Here is a 19,911-nt window from a genome sequence, read left to right as displayed (position 1 = left end):
ATATGGAACATGTCCATTTGTTTAACTCCAATAACACAGAGGATGAAAGCATACACAGTGAATTTGAATGAATGCACTTAAAATACAGGATTTTTTTGCCAATTAACTGAGCTTTATAGATGGACACAGCTACATTTCTATAGAGTTAGCAATAGAGTTACTGTAATACACAGGAGAGGACTGCACATGGGAATGCATTTCTCCTCCATACTCTTCTTTTGGATTAAAGCACAACCTGTGGACTAATGGGCACTTTGTCCCATGGTCGTATGTTAGTAATAGCCTTGACTGATGCAGTAGTTAGGCCTATTCCTACCTAAGGTCTCCTCTGCCCTCAAGCTTGAATGTTGAGATAAAAGCGTCTGCTAAATTAATAAATGCAAATGTAAACAAATATTATACACAATGTGTCTAATTGAAAATGATTATATGCGAATGAGTGGAGTGAAATCCCAGCTTGTGATGGATTGAGCACAACTAAATTTTCATTACATACCTATCCCCTTCTCTATGCATACAGTTGAATCTACTAAATTCACTTCAAGCTCGCAGTATCTGCGATTTCTGCCTTTGTACTCCTGACTTTGTCTTTAGTCTTTGTCTGAGTCTACAGGGCCCATGCAATTTAACACATATAGTATGAAAGCATAAGAAAGCAATGACATCAGCCAAGCTTACTGTCACCATAGACAACATTGCCAGCCCAGCAGAATTTCCTGGTGACACGCCTGGTCAACCCTTAGAGTGATACCTAGCAGTGATGAAGCAGTTATACACTAATGCACTCTGTGACGGCACCGAGGGGAATATGGCTTACAGCTATGATATCATTTCACAAGAAGAACAAGAAAAACTCCAAGGGTTTTAAAGTGGAAGTGAGAGCAGAGAAAGATGAACAAGTATTTTTTAACGTCTCTAATGAAAAATGCATCTTTCATAGAAATCAGAACGGTCTGGACATAAAAAAAAAGACAGACAGACAAGATGACTGGGCATCACTATGAATAAATAATCAAACTATTCCAGCAAACATGCTCCTAAATAGCTATACCAGACCAAATTGGGTGATTCATGACATCAAGAATCCTTCATATTCTTAAACGTTCTTTAATTTAGTAGAACAGTAGAAAAACTTAGCCACCTCATAAAAACTGGACCCTATAACTCATTGAACTTAAGAGTATTGTTCTAGTGCAGTCTACAAATGTTTCCAGGAAATCTACATCATCAGACAGTTCTTGATTCCAGTATTTTGTGAGATTCAAATGCATGTGTGACAAGCACTAGTGCTCTGGTCAACTGTTTGTTTGTGTCCTGTGTTGTGGCAAGTCAAATCTAATATCAGCCACATCCTTCCTTCCGTCCTCTTGAAGAGTAGGCTACATAGAGGTTTATCTATGAGAGCTGCCTTTTACACCACAGGCCTCCATATTTACTCTGAATCAACAGAGAAAACTCAACTTACCCACAGACGCTGCAGAGGCCTGAAGCAGGATGGACACAGATACGGCTCCATCACCATTCACCCATTCACACGCATACACCTTCGACTTGATGAAGATTTGTAAACCAGCGTTCTCGTTCTTTCACTAACCCTGGTTGTCTCACAGCAGTTCAGGTTTAACTTTTGATCTGAAACGCTCTCTTTCTCTCACTGGATGTGCTTTCACTACGAGCAGACACAACTTCCTCACTGCACTGAGTCAGGCTCTGACTGGCCCTCAACTGCTGTGGGAGTAGCGTGGGTGATGCAAGCATGACTCTTCCTCTGCAGATGACCCAGTCAGTGAGAGAGCAAGGGAAAGAGAGAGAGAGTGAGAGGGAGAGAAGAGGGACACAGAGAGAGAGAGAGAGGTTGAGAGAAAGGGAGAGAGAAAGAGAGAAGGAAAGGGAGACAAATGGTGAGAGGGGGAAAGAAAAACACACACAGAGACAGACAGACACAAAGAGAGAGGGGGGACAGACAGACAAGACAGACAGACGAGAGAGAAGAGAGACACTCAGGGAGAGAGAGGGAGAGAGAGAGAGAGAGAGAGAAGAGAGAAAAGAAAAGGAGAGAGAGAGACGCACAAAGAGAAAGAGAGAAAAGGAGAGAGATACATATATGAAGGTGTAGGTGGGTGGGTGCACAAGGGAGTGGAAGGAGGAAAGACAAACACTCAGAAACAGACCCCAACAAACAGAGAGGACAGACTATTTAATTAATTAATATCTATAGATATCTGCACTACTGAAATTAAATTCAGGCCAGGTCAGATATATAATGTGAAATCGTTCAAATAGAAACTGTGTGTGAGAGTAAAGTAAAGTGTGGGTGAAGTATAGAGTATAAAGTGCACAGGAGGACCAAAAACAAAAACACTCTTTCCATTTCAATACCATAGCCAGTCAGTCAGTCAGTCAGTCAGTAATGAAACTGAGTGAGAGGCTTTCCTTTTTCACTCTGAACAAAACCAGTCTCTTCATGAGACACACAAACCTAATCTAGAACTGACTGCAAAGATCTGGACTTAATTGGTTAATGACCCAGGCTTGCTTAACAGTGACACTGGGTTTGGTAGGCCCTGGTGAGCATCACACAGAGGGTTTAACTCAGTGGTTCTCAAAGTGCGGGGCGGGTCCCACTAGTGGGGAATAGAGACATGACAGGTGGGGTACAAAGAACAAGAGGGAATTTGATTGTTTTTTTGTGCCCCCCCCTCCTTCTCTACATCAACTGCTAACTGACAGGAAATGAAAACGAAAGTTTAGCGATCAGGAACTGTCAGGAATTTGTTCTCCATTTGAAGAACGTAATCAATTGCTGACGTGCACAGACAGCTAGACACAGAGCGTATCGTAGTACTTGCATCGTAGGCCTAGGCCTAGGTTACTTTCACTTTCTAGAGTGCACATTCATTACGTGAAAGATGCTTCATACCAACACAGTGATCAAACATTATAAATGTATCATGACTTGTTGTCACAAACACTTACTCCAATTAGAAAATCAAAACCAAAATCATGTAAGTAAAGACTATGTTAAATGTTGTTATCTCATTGACGCCTGTATAAGAGGGTGGAAGATGTGACATTTTTGACCTGATACATTTGCCTAATAAAAGGCCTTAAATTGGAAGTATTTTGGCTTTGATTCTCTTTTGACGCTTCAAGGTAGATCCTGCCTTTGTTCAGGGCCGAGATCAGGGATCTTGGGCTCAAAAAGGTTGGTGACCACTGAACTAAAACATCCTGCAGACCGAGACGGAACATGTATAATGTGGAACCAAAATGCGAAAATAACATTTTAATGTTACCATTTTACCGGGGTGATGGGGTAAGGTGGGGCTTACCCCATCAAGGTGGGGATTACCCCATTCCTCACCTCTAAAGAGGATGAATGACAGAAAAAGTTTAAGAACCACTGGTTTATCCAGAGATTCCAATCTTCTCGTGGGGCATGCCGCATGGGGTATGTATTTTTAAAAAAATGGAATTCTGCGAGAGAAGTGACGAAGTAGTAGTACCCTGACCCTGAACAAACTCCTATTTTGTGTTGGGTGTCAATTAGGCCACCACTTTCGATCAATTAGACATCTTAATATCTTTCCCACAGCCTAGTAAATTATGACGGCATCTGCTAAAATGACAATAAAAATAATGTTTTTTTGAGACAAATAACAGTTCCACCCCATATAAGTGCATGAGAATCATTTACGCTAAGCAAGATTTGAAAATGTTCGGCAACATCTGTGATGTCAGAACTGATATGATTGGCTCAGAGTGACCCAAGCTAAAGCCAGTTAGCCTTTATGTTTTCTATCAATGGGAAAAGATTGCCATCTTTCGCACAACAATAATAGTAATAGTAACAGTAATACTACTAATATTAAACATCAACAGTGAAAATAATGGGTTTTCATACTAACAAAAACTATAAACATAAAAAGCACCTTTGTCCTATTAAAATATCTTTGGTTTAACTGCAAAACTGCAGTTCTCCTGAAAATGGTGGCCAACCTTTGCAATATATACTGAAACTCTGAGCCTAACCATTACTTCCCATACAAATGTCAGTGAACAAACATTTATGACATACTGAGAAATGATCTGCGTAAAGGAAGATTGGACTGAATTGCATCACAAATACCTTTTCATACCTTTGTCTCTGATATCTTTGTTTTAAGAGGGAACCACTGTGCAGCTGATGTTCCTGTTGGTGAGATGTCCTCAAAATAAAATACAGCTGGTACATGCTAAGTAGCTACAACAACTCTCAACAGGTGAGATTACATAAGTCATGATAGTCTTGTGTTGAAAACAGTTGTGTTCCTCAAGTTCTCAACATATCTCACCGAAGTGAACTAGTAGCGTATGTCTTCAACTGATTGCAGATGTGTGTAAGCAAATACTTTCACTGGCTCGCCAAGCAGTCATATGACTCTACTGTTGATAAGCAGAAACTGATTGAAAGGCTATCCCTGGGGGTTGGGGCCAATAAACAGATAGGCTTAGATCAAGTTCTTTGGGGCATGCCGGTGTGACCCGCTCTACATACATGTCATACTCCAATCCAACCACCAGGTGGCGTCTGTGGAGCACGGCTCTAGCCAAACCACACACTCACCAAACAGGTTTCCTAGACAACAGGCAAGCTGAAGTCACTTTTTCACATAGTGCAGGTTGTGTTATAGGTGAAACAGACGCTTATGTTTACTCGAGCAAATGCCTGCCTCAAATCTGCCCGGTAGGTTTGTCTTTGTAGTGCCCTATAATGTTCACTCATAAAAGAAAAGTGTTTGCTAGGGGAGAGCTATGGAAAGAGTCCTCCACGCATTCCTCAGACAATGTAAACTAAGGAATGTGAACACAACAATTCCTCATGAATTCTCCTCAGGTTCAGTGTATTTGCAAATGAAAGGAAATGCAGAAGAGTAGTATAAAAAATAAGAACAGATTGTGTGTGTCTCTCTCTCTGTGTGTGTGTGTGTGTGTGTGTGTGTGTATTGGTGCTGGAACAGGTGGAGCAGGAATGAATTACATCGGCAAAAAGATAATAGTTTATGAGTAATGGCAGAGGCATTCACCTCCAACACAAACCCTCCATCACTAACCATAAACATGCGGGCACTCACACACACACACACACGGCTTAATAAGGACACCACCTCTAGCTTCCTCTTAATCTTCCATCTGATGCATGATAGCAGTATGGGAAGTTTGTATGCAAGTGTACATGACTAACAGGTCAAGTGCTTGTCTAATTTTCAATAGTAAGGTGTGGTAAGGTGTTTACACACAGATGAGGGTGGTACAGAGAGTAGGTGTGTGTGTGTGGGTGTGTGTATTTGTGACTCACCCCCCAGCTTTGCCGTCCCTTCTCTCTGTGCGCACTGCGGCTCCTCATGCGGTTCATCGGTGCGTCCACGGAACTCTCGCATGGTGCAGAACGCCGGCTCACGCTCCTGGAGCGCATCCGAGATAGCACCTGCCAGCACACACACACACACACACACACACACACATTTGAACAGCACCATGTCATGCTGATGCAGTTAAAAAATGGGTAATTTCACAATCAGGGTGTGCACTTTGTTTCTAAATTCTCAAAATGCCATTGTTTGGGTTTAACACAGTCAATATAGTCAGTATTAGATCCTCAGTCTAAATTAGTAAACATTCCATCTGAAGCATTATAAATCCTACTGATGGGTAGTACACAGTCTATACTTCAAGAAATATTAGTGATTTTTATGTATGGGATATAATATGCATAATTAAGGGTTTTTGTTGCAAATAAACCAATTTTTAAAAATATTCTTGTGTAACTTGTTTTGCACTACGTAAATAGCCATGACCTTTTTTTAAATGATTGCTTGCCAGCATTGAAATGTTGTTGGAACTGTAAAACTTTTTTTTTTATATATTGTGATTGAGCTGTGTCTGATGGACTGTCAAACATTTGAGTTGGAGTAGACATTTTAGTGTTTCTTTGTCTAAAAACACACAGATAATTAAGACGTTACTTCTAAAATGGTAAAACGCTGACACCGTTAGTCCGAAACACTTTTTTTGGATAAAATTAGGGTATCATTGTGCATGTTTTCACAGATGCATAATTATGCTATTTTAATTGCATTTGTAATCACAATTGTAATTTCAATCAACTGTGGTTCACCCTCTGTGGTCAGAAGGTGGTAAATAGCATCAAATGGATTTCAGTTTCATTAAGTGAGCCTTTGCATTGACCAAAAACCCTGTTGAGGTACAAATGTCAGGTACAACTCAGGGATTGATCAAAGCCAAAATCACCTGTGAATTCCATGATAAAACCCCATGGTCAAAGCAGTGTATGTGCGTAATCTAAAGAAGAGAAATCCCTCCAAATATGAACAAATGACTCAAAGGGACAGATAAGGCAGCACCAACATGAGGGTCTTAGGATATGAAAACATGACTTTATCTTTTGAGGGTTATAGCTTGCCTGGTAGGCCAAACTCATTCACGAGTGAATAGTCTGATGACTAACGATTGGGAATCCTTTACAACGCTAGCATGGTAATGGGCGTAGACATAGCATTAACTTTGAAATCATTGGTTAATCACATTGATCAGAGTCGCCTAAACTTTACAAACTATAAACAGAATAGGCAGTCAGGAAACAATGTGTGAGCCTACTTTTGCTGTAAATACATTTCTGTATTTTTTCAACTACAATTTTTGGTTAAGTTTAGGGTGATTTCCCAGAAGCATACATGCTTCTGATGTTCAAATTAGTTCTGGGCATGTTGTTGGGAGGTTGTTGCTTGGTATGAAATATAGCAAAGGTATACACGTGCACACACACACACACACACACACACAATCATCCACATCCAAACAAAACAAATCACCATTCACCCAAATGTAAATGCATCCTACTGCCTCTAACTCTAAATGCTTAGACACATACAGATCATACCAAAGCCTTTACCTGCTGGCTCGACTCCCTTCGCACCGTTCTGCCCTCTGGTCTTTGCCCCTGAGAGGCCAGCTCCCAGGCCATGGGCTCAGATACACCCGCATCTGTACTTGCAACCTGCTGCCCAATGCTCCGCATACTCGAGTCCTGCCCTCCATAGGTCTCTTTCCTTTGCGTGGATGCAGAGGAGTGGGACTGGTAGGGCAGCGATGCCCCAGCAAAGTCACTCTCCGTAGAGAAGCCAACCCACCGCCTGTCAGGAAGCATGGCTGGTGTATGTGAGGGGACTATAGGAGTTGTGTGTGGGGTCAGAGCAGAGTATAATGCTAGGTTAGGGGCAATAGCTGCTGGGACAGGATTGAAGGACTGGGATGGAGACAACATGGGGGTCACGGTGACTGCTGGGGTGGGAATCAGAGGAGGAGGAAGTGACGGTATCAGTGGAGCTGCCTGAGGTCTCTCTGGCTGCCTCTGCAGCATCTGGTCCATGCTGGTTTTGGCGCCAGCGGCAGGCCTTCTGGAGATATCCGCCAGAACCCAGGGGTCATCCACCAGGACCTCATCCCTTGGCCTTGGTTGCCAGACGTCAGCCTGGGATGATGACCATGCTACGTTGGTCCCCGTGGTACTCCTCGTCCCAGCCGTCAACCACTCCGGCTCGCCTGACCCCAATCCCCGGTCACCTGCCCGGAGTGGTGCCATGGGCTGAGGGAGGGAATGGGGAGCAGTCTGAGGTACGGCCTGAGGTCTCACCCACTCTAAGCTGGCTGGCTGCGCCTGCTGTGGCTGGGGTTGCGTTTGGAGCAGAGACGGTGTTTGTGGCTGGAGAGGTGTCTGGATTTTGGTCCATTCTGGAGTAAGCTGCTGTGTGTGGTGATGGTTGTTCTGGGGTGGATGTTGGGTGGGGGGCGTTTGTGTTTGATGATGGTTGTACTGTGGGAGTTGTTGAGGCATGGGCTGAATTTTGGTCCAGTCTGGAGTGAAAGGTTGGAATTGGGGCTGAGGTTGGTGTTGGTACTGAGGGTGCTGCTGGTGGGTTGCAGGTTGGACTCTGGTCCAGTCCAAAGACATGGGTTGAGTTGGGGGTTGGTACTGTGGTAGAGGACAAGGCTGTGCTTGCTGTTGAGGCTGAAGCTGTGTTTGCTGTTGTTGTGGAAAAGAGGGCTGGGGTTTAGCCCATTCGGGGGTCTGAGGCTGAGCTTGTGTTCTCACTGGAGTTCCAGAAGGTTCCGTGTTCTGGAATCCTGCCACTGGGAACATCTCCCCAGAGGGAGATGACTGGGCTTGGTTCTTGAAGGAGTCAATGTCCAGGATGGCCAATCGGTATGGCTCCTCTGCCCGAGGGGAGGGCTGTTTCCAGCGGGCTGAAGGATGCTGCTCAGTGGGTGTGATGGGGGTTCTTCCAGATCGATCACCCAGGTTCACAGTATCCAAGTCCAGCACTTTGGGTCTGAGGGGAGACTCACTACTCCTCTTCTCCCTCTCTGCTGCTTTTCGCTGTCGTTCCAGCTCATGTTGTCGCTTCCTCTCCAACTCTTCTTCCTTCCCTTTCTTGCGTTGCTTCTCTTGCTCTGCTTGTTGACGTTCCTTCTGCCGCTGTGTCTCAAATTCGAGCAAGCGTTGTCTCTCCAGCTCCTTGAGTCTTTCAAATTCATCCAGCTCTCTCTGTCTCTCTCTCTCAATCTCCTTCTGTTTTTCGCCCTCTTTCCATCGCTCAATGGCTTTTTGTTTATCAATCTCTCTCTGTTTCTCAAGTTCCCTCTGCCTCTGTTTTTCAAGCTCTCGCTGTCTGTCCTGTTCAAGCTGTCTTTGCCTCTCCAGTTCTCGTTGTCTCTCCAACTCTCGTTGTCTCTCCAATTCTCTTTGTCTCTCCAATTCTTTCTGTCGCTCCATTTCCTTTTGTCGTCTCTCCATCTCCTTCTGTCTTTCTATCTCTCTGTGTCTTTCTATCTCTCTCTGTCTTTCAAGCTCTAACTCCCGCTGCCTCTCAAGTTCCTTTTGCTTTTGCCTCTCTCTTTCCAATGCCTTCTGTCTTTCCAATTCTAGGTGTTTCAGTCTCTCTATTTCCCTCTGCCTTTCCAGCTGCCTCTGTTTTTCCCTGTCAATCTCTCGCTGTCTTTCCAGTTCCTTTTGTCTTTCCAACTCTCTCTGGCGCTCAAATTCTCGCAGCCTAAGCCTCTCCTGGTCAAGCATCCGCTCCTTTTCCCTTTCGTACTCCTTCTGTCGTTCCCGCTCTGCTTCTCTTTGTCGCTCCAGTTCTTTTTCTGCGGCCTTTCGTTTCTCGTACTCGATCTGTTTCTGCCGGTCTCTTTCCAGATCTTTTTGCCGCTCCAATTCTTTTTGCCTTTGAAGCTCTTTTTGTCTTTCGATCTCCTTCTGCCTCTCTTTTTCAGCTTCCCGCTGTCTCTCCAGCTCCCTTTGTCTCTCCTTCTCCCTTTCTTCTTCCCTCTTCCTCTCCATCTCTCTCTGCCTCTCCTTCTCTCTTCCTTGCTCCCTCTTCTTCTCAAACTCCTGTAGCATGCGTCTCTCTGCCTCCATCGCATTGTCTACGACTCTCTGATCCCTCTTTCCTTCGTTTTTCTGTTCCCTCGTTCCCCCTCCTCCATCCCTCCATTGGGGCTCTGGCTGCCGAGTGCTCTTCCTGAGTGCGGCATCCAGGGAGGGGTTCCTGCGTAGCGGGATCACCTTACCCTGTGAATCCATTTTCCCAGACCTTACTGAGAAGTCCTCATAAGGCATGTTAACAGACACCACCCTCCCCTCTCCTCCCATGAATGACCTCTCAAGTCCTCCCTCTAGATGAGATCCTGGTTCCTGGACCTGTCCGGTGAGCGCGAAGTACGTAGCTCTCGGTTTGGTCGCTTGTTCATCACCCTCAAGCATTTTGGGTCGTTTAGGTGCTGCAACCTCTTCTCTCTCACTCTCTATTTCTCGCTCTCTCTCCCTTTGTACGTCCACCTGTTTGTTTTCTACCTGAGCGAGGAGGTTCTTCTCCACCTCTTCATCCTCGTCTTCCTCTAGCTCAGCTGCTGCGGCCCTGTGTACCTCCATCTGCCTCTGGATCTCTTCCTCCATCATCCTCACCATGTCAGTCTTCCTCCCTCTCTCCGCTTCACCCTGACGCTCTGTGGCATCCACAACGCCCCACCTTTGCAGGGACCCAACTCTGAGGTAGCGAAGGTTACCATCTTCCTGCCCTAGTGGGTGTTCACTCGGGCCCTGGTCTTGACCTCTCTCATCAGGCCGGGAAGTGAGATTGATATCCCTCAGTCCGGCCTCTGAGCGACGTGTGCGTAACGTGAGGGCCCTTTCCTCCAGCTGAGCCAATGGCACCTCCTCACTCGTGACCCACTTCTCACCTGTGACAGACACGGTCTCAAACACGTGATCCACACGCTCCAGGTTGGCAGGGGATGCCGATTCACAATAGACTGCCATGACCAGACTACCGTCATCATCGTCTGCCTCAGGGCGGGCCTGCAGGTCTCCTCTGCCCCGCAAAGAGAGGCTCCTGCCAGGCTTGTGTTTCCCTGCTGCCCCCTCTGCTGCTCCAGGGGCCCCAGATCTCCCATCCTCCACCATCTGCACATTGTGTCTTTCCACCACATTCTCAAAGAGGGCCGCTCGGACTGTCTGCACCCCGCCGCTGGGGCACGCCCCCTGGGCATCACTAACTGATCTGCGCCCTTCAGTGGGCCTCCAAGAAGATGGGTCGGGCTGGTCATGGACTTCCTGTAGGACCTCCTTCCTGTCGCCTTCATGATTTGTTTGGACACTGAGGGTTGAGTCTCCAGGCTGCAGGGAGGGAGAGGGAGCATAAACAATATGGATTAGACTTTCCTCAAAGGGACTTCTTTGATGTCTGTCAAAATAAACCGATATTTAATTTCACATTGAAAATATTTATTTCTAAATATTTGTTATAGTTCTTGCCATTTCATTTATAATTGTACCATTGTTAATACCTAATGCTATAGTTATATTAATTGAAATATTATTGAAAAGTAGAGGATATGTATTTCATTTATATTTATTTATTTAATTATTTGTATTATTTAATGCGTTATGGTAATAGTAATTTAATAGTAATAGATATAAGTTACTATCATAGTAAATGCATTTTGCAGTTGTATTCATAGTTGTATTCTTAATTTCTATATTAAAGATTATAACACACTATGGGAAATATATGACAGCTGGCCTAACATTGCGGTAATTATTATTTAGGGGAAAAAAACCTTAATGCCAGAGGGTTATTCGCAGATGTTCGAACATGCCACTTGATTACATCTCACCCCAAAACCTGCTGGCTGACAGTCAATACAGTAGTCAGAGAAATCGAGGCACAGCCACTGAAGCAGAGAATGGCTTTCTGCTAGACAAAGGTGAGCCCTGTCTACACCTCTAATCCTCCAAAAAAAAAAAAAAAACAAGCACCGACAGCTCCTTTAAGTGATTACAGCCTTTTCTCACTGAGAGCAGTGCCCATCAGTCAGCGATATTGCCAGACAGCTGTCACCGATTACTGACCACGGGTGACAGAAGTAGTATACTGTCTGACATAGCTACTCTAGACTTCAAAATGGATTTATATCCTATTTTAGTGTTTTGTTTTACCAAAACAATTTGAACATCTAAATGATGTTAAAGACATACCAGAGTACACATGACAAAACTCATCATTGTGAAATAATAGGGAGCATATAAAGGGAAATATAAGTGCTAGACCCAATAGCCCTTTGCCAAGAATTTCTATAATGTTAGTGCATTATATTTTTTTTACATGAATGTTGCCTGTTTCATCCGATAACTACCAATTACATAGCTTTATTAATGAGCCATGTCAGTAAAGCACTTTTGAACGTGAAAGTAGTCAGAGACCACAGGGGGTAAAAAGGAGGGGGTAAAATCCATACAGGTGTGGACACCGAAAGAAGATCTGTGTCAGCTTTGTTTGCACTGATGAAGTTGGGTGGGGTGCCGAGTAATCAAAGCTTTCTCTCGCTTTCTGACCTTTCCCCTGGGTGTGTGTGTGTTCGAGTGAGTGAGAATATTTCATAATCACCGACCGTCACACGGCACATGACTAATACCCCAACTCAGGTTACAAGCCTTTTCAACGGCTCCAGCCTCCCCTCTGATATTAGAGATCCACACCAGAAGAAAAAAAATCTGGCTTGCCATTTCTTTTTCCTCTAAAGGACCAAATGGAAACACAGAGGGAGGTCTGAGAGTGATGTCATATTTAAGCTATAATTTCTACCAGGTATTAATTTAAGCACTAAAAGCCCTTTGACTAAAACATACATTAGTTGTTCCTAAAGTCATGCAAATTTGTCAAAGTCAAACAAAGTCATGGGTAATAAACTAAAAACTTGACTGTCTACAGGGCTTTAGGATGTCTTAGGGAGGGCCGCGGGAATGAAGTAAAATCACATGGAAATGCGGGCTTAAGTAGAAAAACATGCAAACTTTGAAAGCTGACTGTTGGGCTTGGTCCTTCAAGGGAAGCAAGAGCCATCACATCGGTACGCTAGTGTATTGTCATATAATCCCAATCTATTTACCTCGTGCACCCCCATTCAGCCCCCAGGTTTCTTAGATCTGGCAACAAAGACCTTCTCCACATCCCCCGCTCTCGGCTAAGGCAAAAAGGGGACAGACCCCTCGCAGTCACTGCTCCACGCTTGTGGAATCAGCTGCTTATCTGATATAAGAACTGCTCCCTCCATCCCTTTAACTGCTTTTAAATCCAGGCTCAAAGCCCACCTGTACTCTCTGGCCTCTAATGTGCTATGCTTGCTTTCTGTGTCCTGCTGTTCCTTGTGTAATGTGTAGATGTATGCGTATGCATTTTATTTTCATTTATTTATTTTTCTTTCTGTTTTGAAAACAACACTTAGGTCAGTGTAAGCTGTATATAAATGAATTTTAATTACTTGCTTACTACGTAAGTATAAACAATGCTAGTGCCTGCTAGTTGTGCTGTGCAGGTGTTGGTCATAGTGACACGACAGATTACGCAAACAAAACAAAACTGCACAAATAAATGCACAGCCCTAGGGATATTATAAACTGTCTCAGATAATTAATACTATCCTTTCCTACAGTCTCACAAGACAAAAAAAAAATGTATTAAACAGCTATTTGAAAAATATCTGAATGGTTGCAAACAGGTGCATGCAATTTCCTGTGCTACTCAATGCTGTTGTTACTGCATAGAGCAGACAATGGGGTCCAGACACACTAAGGAACACTATGGGCCAGTCCTAGTCCTGGACTAAACGTTCTTCTCTCTATGGACATCTCCATTGTACCTCTCTTTTAGGCTTTTTCACAAACCCAAAGATAGAGTCTGACTACAGCTTAGATGTACAGGGGTCAGACAGTAGAAAAAGGAAACGGGTGATATTTCGAACCCTATATTTCTGCCAATGTTTGTCCCAACGGTACACAAATCGTACATGCACTGCAGATGTCCTGTACTTGATGTAATAACCAAGATGTTGGGGGCAGCCGTGGCCTACTGGTTAGCACTTCGGACCTGTAACCGGAGGGTTGCCGGTTCGAACCCCGACCAGTAGGCATGGCTGAAGTGCCCTTGAGCAAGGCACCTAACCCCTCACTGCTCCCCTGAGCGCGCTGTTGATGATGCAGGCAGCTCACTGCGCCGGGATTAGTGTGTGCTTCACCTCAATGTGTGTACACTGTGTGCTGTGTCTGTTTCACTAATTCGCGGATTGGAATAAATGCAGAGACCAAATTTCCTACACGGGATCAAAAGAGTATATATACTTACTTATACTTATGTTTCACTTTTTACTGATCTGTGCATCAGTATGTCATAATGTGACCTACAAGTGTCCAACAATTGATGGAGTGCAAATGGCTGGGACCTCGGTAACAAAAAAACTGTTGAGTAAAACGTTTCGAGTCAGGCTGGCATACCAAAAACAAGAAACAACCAGCTCTGAGAAGCTCGATATTAAATAAGAAACATATTATTCAACCTGGAGTTTCCACTATTTTGTCCAACCCCTGTTGTAAATAGTCAGACTTCAGGTAGTCATCGAAATTAATCCATTGGACAAAGCAGTTTGGTATTTGTCCACCTCAAGTTAATCTATGATAGAATGACCCAGGTACTGGATAAGCCTACAGTCCAACATAAAATGGCTTTGTGGAACTAGCACCAGGTCTTTGGATTAGTCCAAGTATGGAACACCAGCACCATGTGTTTTGGGTACACAAAATTCAGACAACATATAGCATTATTTCATGGCCTCCTTAAGGTTTCTGTTTTTCATACTTACTGTTTTGCCACTAGCAAGAGGAATTCAGAAGTACATAGTTATGTTTCACCATCTTACCAACAGCGTGTGAACACACACACTCACACACACACACTGGGTCAGAGAAATTAGGTCAAACATTTTAGCATACAAACATGTGGCCCTTGCACAAGGCCCAATTATGAGCCTTTGAATGCATAGTCTCTCCCCCTCTGCACTGAACAATGGGTGAGGATTTGTTGTTGCCTTCACAAAAGGCCCGGTCTTGCTCACACTGCTGGCCGCCATTCTCACCTTTCTGTGCTGGTCTCCTTCACTGTCCACAAGACCTTTACTCTCACTTGTTGTTGTGGGGGAATCAATGGACTTCTCTGAACCAAAGCTGTGAATTGAAGGTGGACATTGTGGTTATCAATCCCAATCTCCACAAATGTTAAAAACATTACATACATCAAGGTCATTGTTTGATCATAGTGCTGTTGTATAAAGGGATAATGTAGCCTAGGAGTAATGTGTATGATGTGGATATATTTCATTCAATTATTGCGACAATACACTCAAAACGCAGTGACAATGCAGATTGAATATGCATCAAATACCATCTGCCCCATGTGAATTAAAGGACTCAAATGCAACTACAATAGCATCTATTTTTAGAATGAAAACACTCAAGTCCCTTTATGGTACAACTACAGTACATATTATGTCAGTGACACAAGTGGTTGCAGAAACACCCCCACACACTAGGGTGTGACCACTAGACAAAGGTTTTACATGAGCAAAGCAGCACAGTATAATACAAAATACTGTGCACTGGTGGTCAAAACAGAAATTGTAGAAAGTGTCTATCAAAATAATTTGGGCATTTTCATTCGTGTATAATAGTGTATGATTTCAGCATAAGACATTTAAATGTTTTTCCTGTTTACATGAGAAAGATTTTTTTTTCACTTGAAAAAGAATATCATAAATATGTTTACCGCTTGGTGAGGTCTCTTGGGAGGGGGCGTGGCTTAACCACAGGCTTCTGAGATGGGCTTTGAGAGAGGGGCGTGTCTTCCGTCAGCTTTCGGATCCGCTGCTTCACTCCGATGGCTTTGTCTGGGACATCCGGGATTGGCTGTGCCGCCGAGCGAGTCTCCACCCCGTCGGCAGACGTCCGGCCCCCTCTGGGAACGGACAGCGTGGATGAGTCCAACAGGAGACTGATCCTCCTCTTTATGCTCCCTCCGCCTTTCACCTCCTCCTGGCCCTCCCCCGCTTCCTGCTTCCTGCTTTCGCCTATTTCCTGCGTGGTGGACACCTTGCTCTTGTCCTCCGTGCCATCGCCGCTTCCTCTCTCTTTGTCTTTCTCTCCACTCCTGGTCACACCTCTCGTTCTAGTCCTCTCATCCTCGTCCTCCTCTTCGTCCTGCTGCTGCCCTCGTGTCGGTTCTGGCAAGTTCTCCTTGCTGGCAGCTCTATGGTGCACAGTGAACCCTGCGATCTCGAACCTGGAAGTGAGGTCGGCGGAGAGTGGCCGCCGCCCTCTCCAGCGGGGTCCGCCGCCGCCCGAGCTCTGGGCGTCTGGAGAGGAAGAGTTGGGTAAAAAAATGGCCGACATGGGCCGGGGCCGGCCGCCTCTGCCCTGAGGCCTGAGAGGCACGGGGGCGGCGGCCACCTCCATGGCTGCGCGGCCTCCATTTGGCTCTCTGGCGCTGGTGTCTGGCACCGCCTCCGTTAGGCCCACCTCTGTGAGGAAGCCCAGGGACTTGGCCCGGGTCATGGTGGAGCCCGGCGGTTTCTGCCGGGTCGGTCCGGACCACTCCGCTGCAGACCGGCCTGTCTGAACGCCCCCTCTCTTTTGAGGCACTGCAGGTCCGGCTACTGCAGGCTTCTTGGCCATCTGGGAGAGGGAGGGTTTTCTGGGTTCGTCCGAGGCAAGTGGTGGCGCTGGTTTGAAAGGCTGGGCCAAGGGCTTGCTGGTCTGGCCTGAGTTGGGCTTCGACCCCAGCTTGGTGGAGAAGGTGGAGGGCGTCGGCCTGGCGGCAGTGTTGGGGGTGCCGGTGGAGACTGATCGGGGCTTGCTAGCCACAGCACTAGCCAGCGGCGGCTTCGGCATGCAGGGAGGATCTGGCTTGGAGACCGACAGCCGGGTGGAGTCCGGGCGAGGTTTGGGCTGAGGCTTGGGGGCGAGGATGGGCCGGATGGTGGGGTTCTTCTCCACGGCGTAGGGCTTGGGGGTGAGGCGGGGCTTAGGCCCTGGGGCGGGCTTGCTGGGCTCAGGGGTCAGGATGAGGACGCCCTGGGGGCAGGCAGGGCTCTCCATCAGGCTTGTGTTGCTGGAGTCGGCCAGGGGGCTCAGGTGCAGCCGCGCTCCCACCACACCTGTCCTGCCCGCGTCCAGCTCCACCTGAGCAGCCATCCTTACGACAGCTGCCAGAAAACAGAAAAGCCTCCTGTTAAGATCTCAACTATGCTGACATACACAGACCCTAAACAGACTTTCCAAACAAGTAATCAGTCTGTTGGCATAATCTACATTTTATTTTATTCCAATATTACAGTGAAAAACATTCTTAAACCATTTAACCAATCTCAGTTGCTGTTAGTGTCTTTGTTACAAATGCTCAATAACCATTTGCAAATCGATTCACAGCTTCCTCACTGACCGATCACAGGTGGTCAGGGTGGGTGGTCTGACATCTGACACCTTAACCATCAGCACAGGTGCCCCCCAGGGCTGTGTTTTGAGTCCTCTGCTGTATAACATCTACACCCATGACTGCAGAGCCAGCAGCAGTCACACCACCTTACCTGATCAGCAACAACAATGAACAGGCCTATCTGAACCAGGTGGATGAGGTAGCACAGTGGTGCCAGTCCAACAATCTCACTTTGAATGTCAGCAAAACAAAGGAAATGGTGGTGAACTACAGGAAACAACAGAACAGAGCTTACAATCCACTTAAGATCAGTGGGCTGCCAATGGAGAGAGTCACAAGCTTCAAATACCTGGGAGAACACCTCACTGACGATCTAACATGGACTGTTGACACCCAGCACACACTGAGGAAATCTAGGCAAAGACTGTACTTCCTAGGTCAGCTGAGGAAGTTCAAAGTATTGGCACTCATCTTGAAGGCCTTTTACTCTTCAGCTGTGGAGAGTGTCCTGACTAGTAGCATCATCACTTGGTATGGGAACTGTACAGCCTGTGACTGCAGTGCCTTACAGAGAGTGGTGCGATCTACCGAACGTACCATCAGAGCACCTTTCCCTACCCTGCAGGAGACCTTTGTACCAGAGTATGTACTAGACTATGTACGAGGACTCATCACATCCTGATCATGGACTTTTCAAAAGACTGAGGTCAGGCAAACGTCTCTGCTGCTACAATACCAGAACAGAGAGACTGAGGAGGAGCTTCTATCCTCAAGCAATCTGTATCCTATACACAAGACTATAAACTTTTTTTTGTTTTGTTTTCTTACACATGGACTGTACACACACTGCACTTTTTATTCTCTCTTGCTATTTATTAAAATATTTCTTGATCTTTCTTTCTTCACACTTGCACAGAAAAAGCACCACCAAACGAAATGTCACTACATGCTTTACGTTAGTATTACTATGTATGTGACAAATAAACCTCCTTGTATCCTTGTAAATATCAATAAACTGAATTGAATAGAGAAAAGTCACTGACTCAAGCACTCTATACATCTATCTCTAGGCCAGGCTAAAAGTTAGCCTGGCAAGCGCCACCACTTCTCAATGAGACGTGGTCTGGAAACCAAACTTTCATTTTCTCGTATTTGAAAAAAATGCCCAGATCCGTTTATTGGGTGCCACGGATGTCTATCAAATGCGTCTGTGCATAGCTCATCATCGTCTTGCTTTCCCCCGTTCTGTGATTGGTTCCCTATTGCTGCTCCATGGTCTCCAGGCTGCCTTAGCAGCGTGAATCAAATCGTGCACAAGGCAGCATGGGAACACCCAGGCTAGCTAAAAGTTGACAGAGGAACCAATTGTGAAGGGTAACAATGACAAAAGAAAAGCAATAATTCTGTAATTCTGCTGTAATTCAATTTCACCTCACAAGAGTGTATTACACACCATCGCAATCATTTCCATATTAAAGGTAGCTTGGCCACATAGAGGACTATATGAGTGTCACATCCAAAACATATGAAACTGCCCATCAGGAAGAAAGGCAGTACTTCCACAATTCTCTCCCATTCATTGCAGGAGAACTCTGGCATTCACTCCACTGCAACCAAACCTTCCCCTTAATATCATTATGAAATGAAGGTGACATAACTTGGAAAACACACTGATAATACTGATTTACAAGTTAGTTTTAGTCCCCATAACTGTTAATAATTTCCAATCATCCAAGGCAGGGTTTTTGGACGTCTTTGGAACATGAAGCAACAGTGAGTTGCTTATCTGGTCATGGTTGATGTTCATGCAATAAAAATCATTTTATGGCGAATGAAACAGTATTGGACTTCGACTAAATAAACAAAGGTCCAACACAGGGAGAGCAGTGTGAAATGCAGACTATTGTACTGTTGCTGTAGGCAGTCTGTCTGGGAATCTTGAGATCAACTTCAATGAGCAAGACGGCCAGGAGGCACAGTATCTGTAGTCTGGACGGTAACCACAAATCACAGTGCGTGTTTGTGTGTGTTTTTTTTCCTTTCTGGTAGCCTAGGTCATGTACTGTATATAGGTTGGTTGCATTGGGGGACTATAGTAAATTAAGGCCAAGAAGCTAGTAAAGTACTGTTCCATATCAGCAGTTATAGGAAGCATGTTTATTTCCTATCCCCTTGAACCTGAACTTATGATAGATTGCTGAACTGCTTTAATCTACTGGATTTTTCAGAAGATTTGATTCCTAATGTAACTTGACTTGTAAAGTGGAATCAAATAAAGTATATAAAATATGTTTGTGAGAGAGAGTTTTCTATTAGCAATTTAACTTGTGTAACAAATAAATCAACACTCTTTTTTGGTCTGTTTCTCTGTGAAATTTAACTCTTACTTCTTCACTACTCTTCTTCAACCAAGTCAGAGACCACCCACCCCTTGTAACACCACTAAATACAATGTTGCACATTCTAACAAAAGATTCCCTTCTGCAACAATTTAAGGTTCTAAAATTCCATGTTGAATTAGATAAACCCAAAAATTCATAAATCTATAAGCCTTATAGATAGGGCTCTGGATAAACCCAAATATTCTTTAGAACATTCATTTTACAACATTCTCATTACACCGGTGTGACGGTAGCTGCTGAAGGACTGTCACTATTTAATTACACTTTACTTCTGCTTTGCTCTATTCTTATTGGATGTATAGTATTACGATCCACACTCCTTTTCACTGCTAGCACTGTTTGTCTGCCACAGACCTGACTGCAGCTTGTTTGTTCACTAGTGATGTACAATCAGCCCCATGGGTCTTACTCCAATTCTGTCCACTCTACCCAAGACTACTCATTCCCGCAGGGGACAATAATGTTTAACGCAGCCTAGTTCAACCTTTATTTTTTAATTACAAAGGGTTACATTTAGTGTGAGTGAATGAATTTCAGCTATGCTCTCCTCTCTGCCCGTCACGTCCCACTCGACTATACGCGCTTCTTTCTCCCATACTCTCTCCACTCGTCTGTAGCCTTCAATTTTAGCT

At 44.9% G+C, this 19,911-nt stretch overlaps 1 protein-coding gene across 4 annotated transcripts in view; it reads right to left on the bottom strand.

The window, feature by feature from the left end:
- si:ch73-138n13.1 overlaps window positions 1-19,911 on the bottom strand; it is a 52,112-nt gene that overhangs the window by 25,087 nt on the left and 7,114 nt on the right. For all 4 annotated transcript variants that reach the window (XM_048242637.1, XM_048242638.1, XM_048242639.1 and 1 more), the window contains 4 exons: window positions 15,213-16,647; window positions 14,527-14,614; window positions 6,953-10,735; window positions 5,339-5,467 (listed from right to left, as the gene is read on the bottom strand). In XM_048242637.1, the coding sequence (XP_048098594.1) occupies window positions 5,339-5,467; window positions 6,953-10,735; window positions 14,527-14,614; window positions 15,213-16,636 (5,424 nt within the window). In that variant the 5' untranslated portion in view covers window positions 16,637-16,647. The remainder of the gene's footprint in view (window positions 1-5,338; window positions 5,468-6,952; window positions 10,736-14,526; window positions 14,615-15,212; window positions 16,648-19,911) is intronic.

The sequence above is a fragment of the Alosa alosa genome, chromosome 5, assembly GCF_017589495.1.
Source record: "Alosa alosa isolate M-15738 ecotype Scorff River chromosome 5, AALO_Geno_1.1, whole genome shotgun sequence".
NCBI classification, from domain to species: Eukaryota; Metazoa; Chordata; class Actinopteri; order Clupeiformes; family Clupeidae; genus Alosa; species Alosa alosa.
This window is presented reverse-complemented; position numbering and strand designations above follow the sequence as displayed.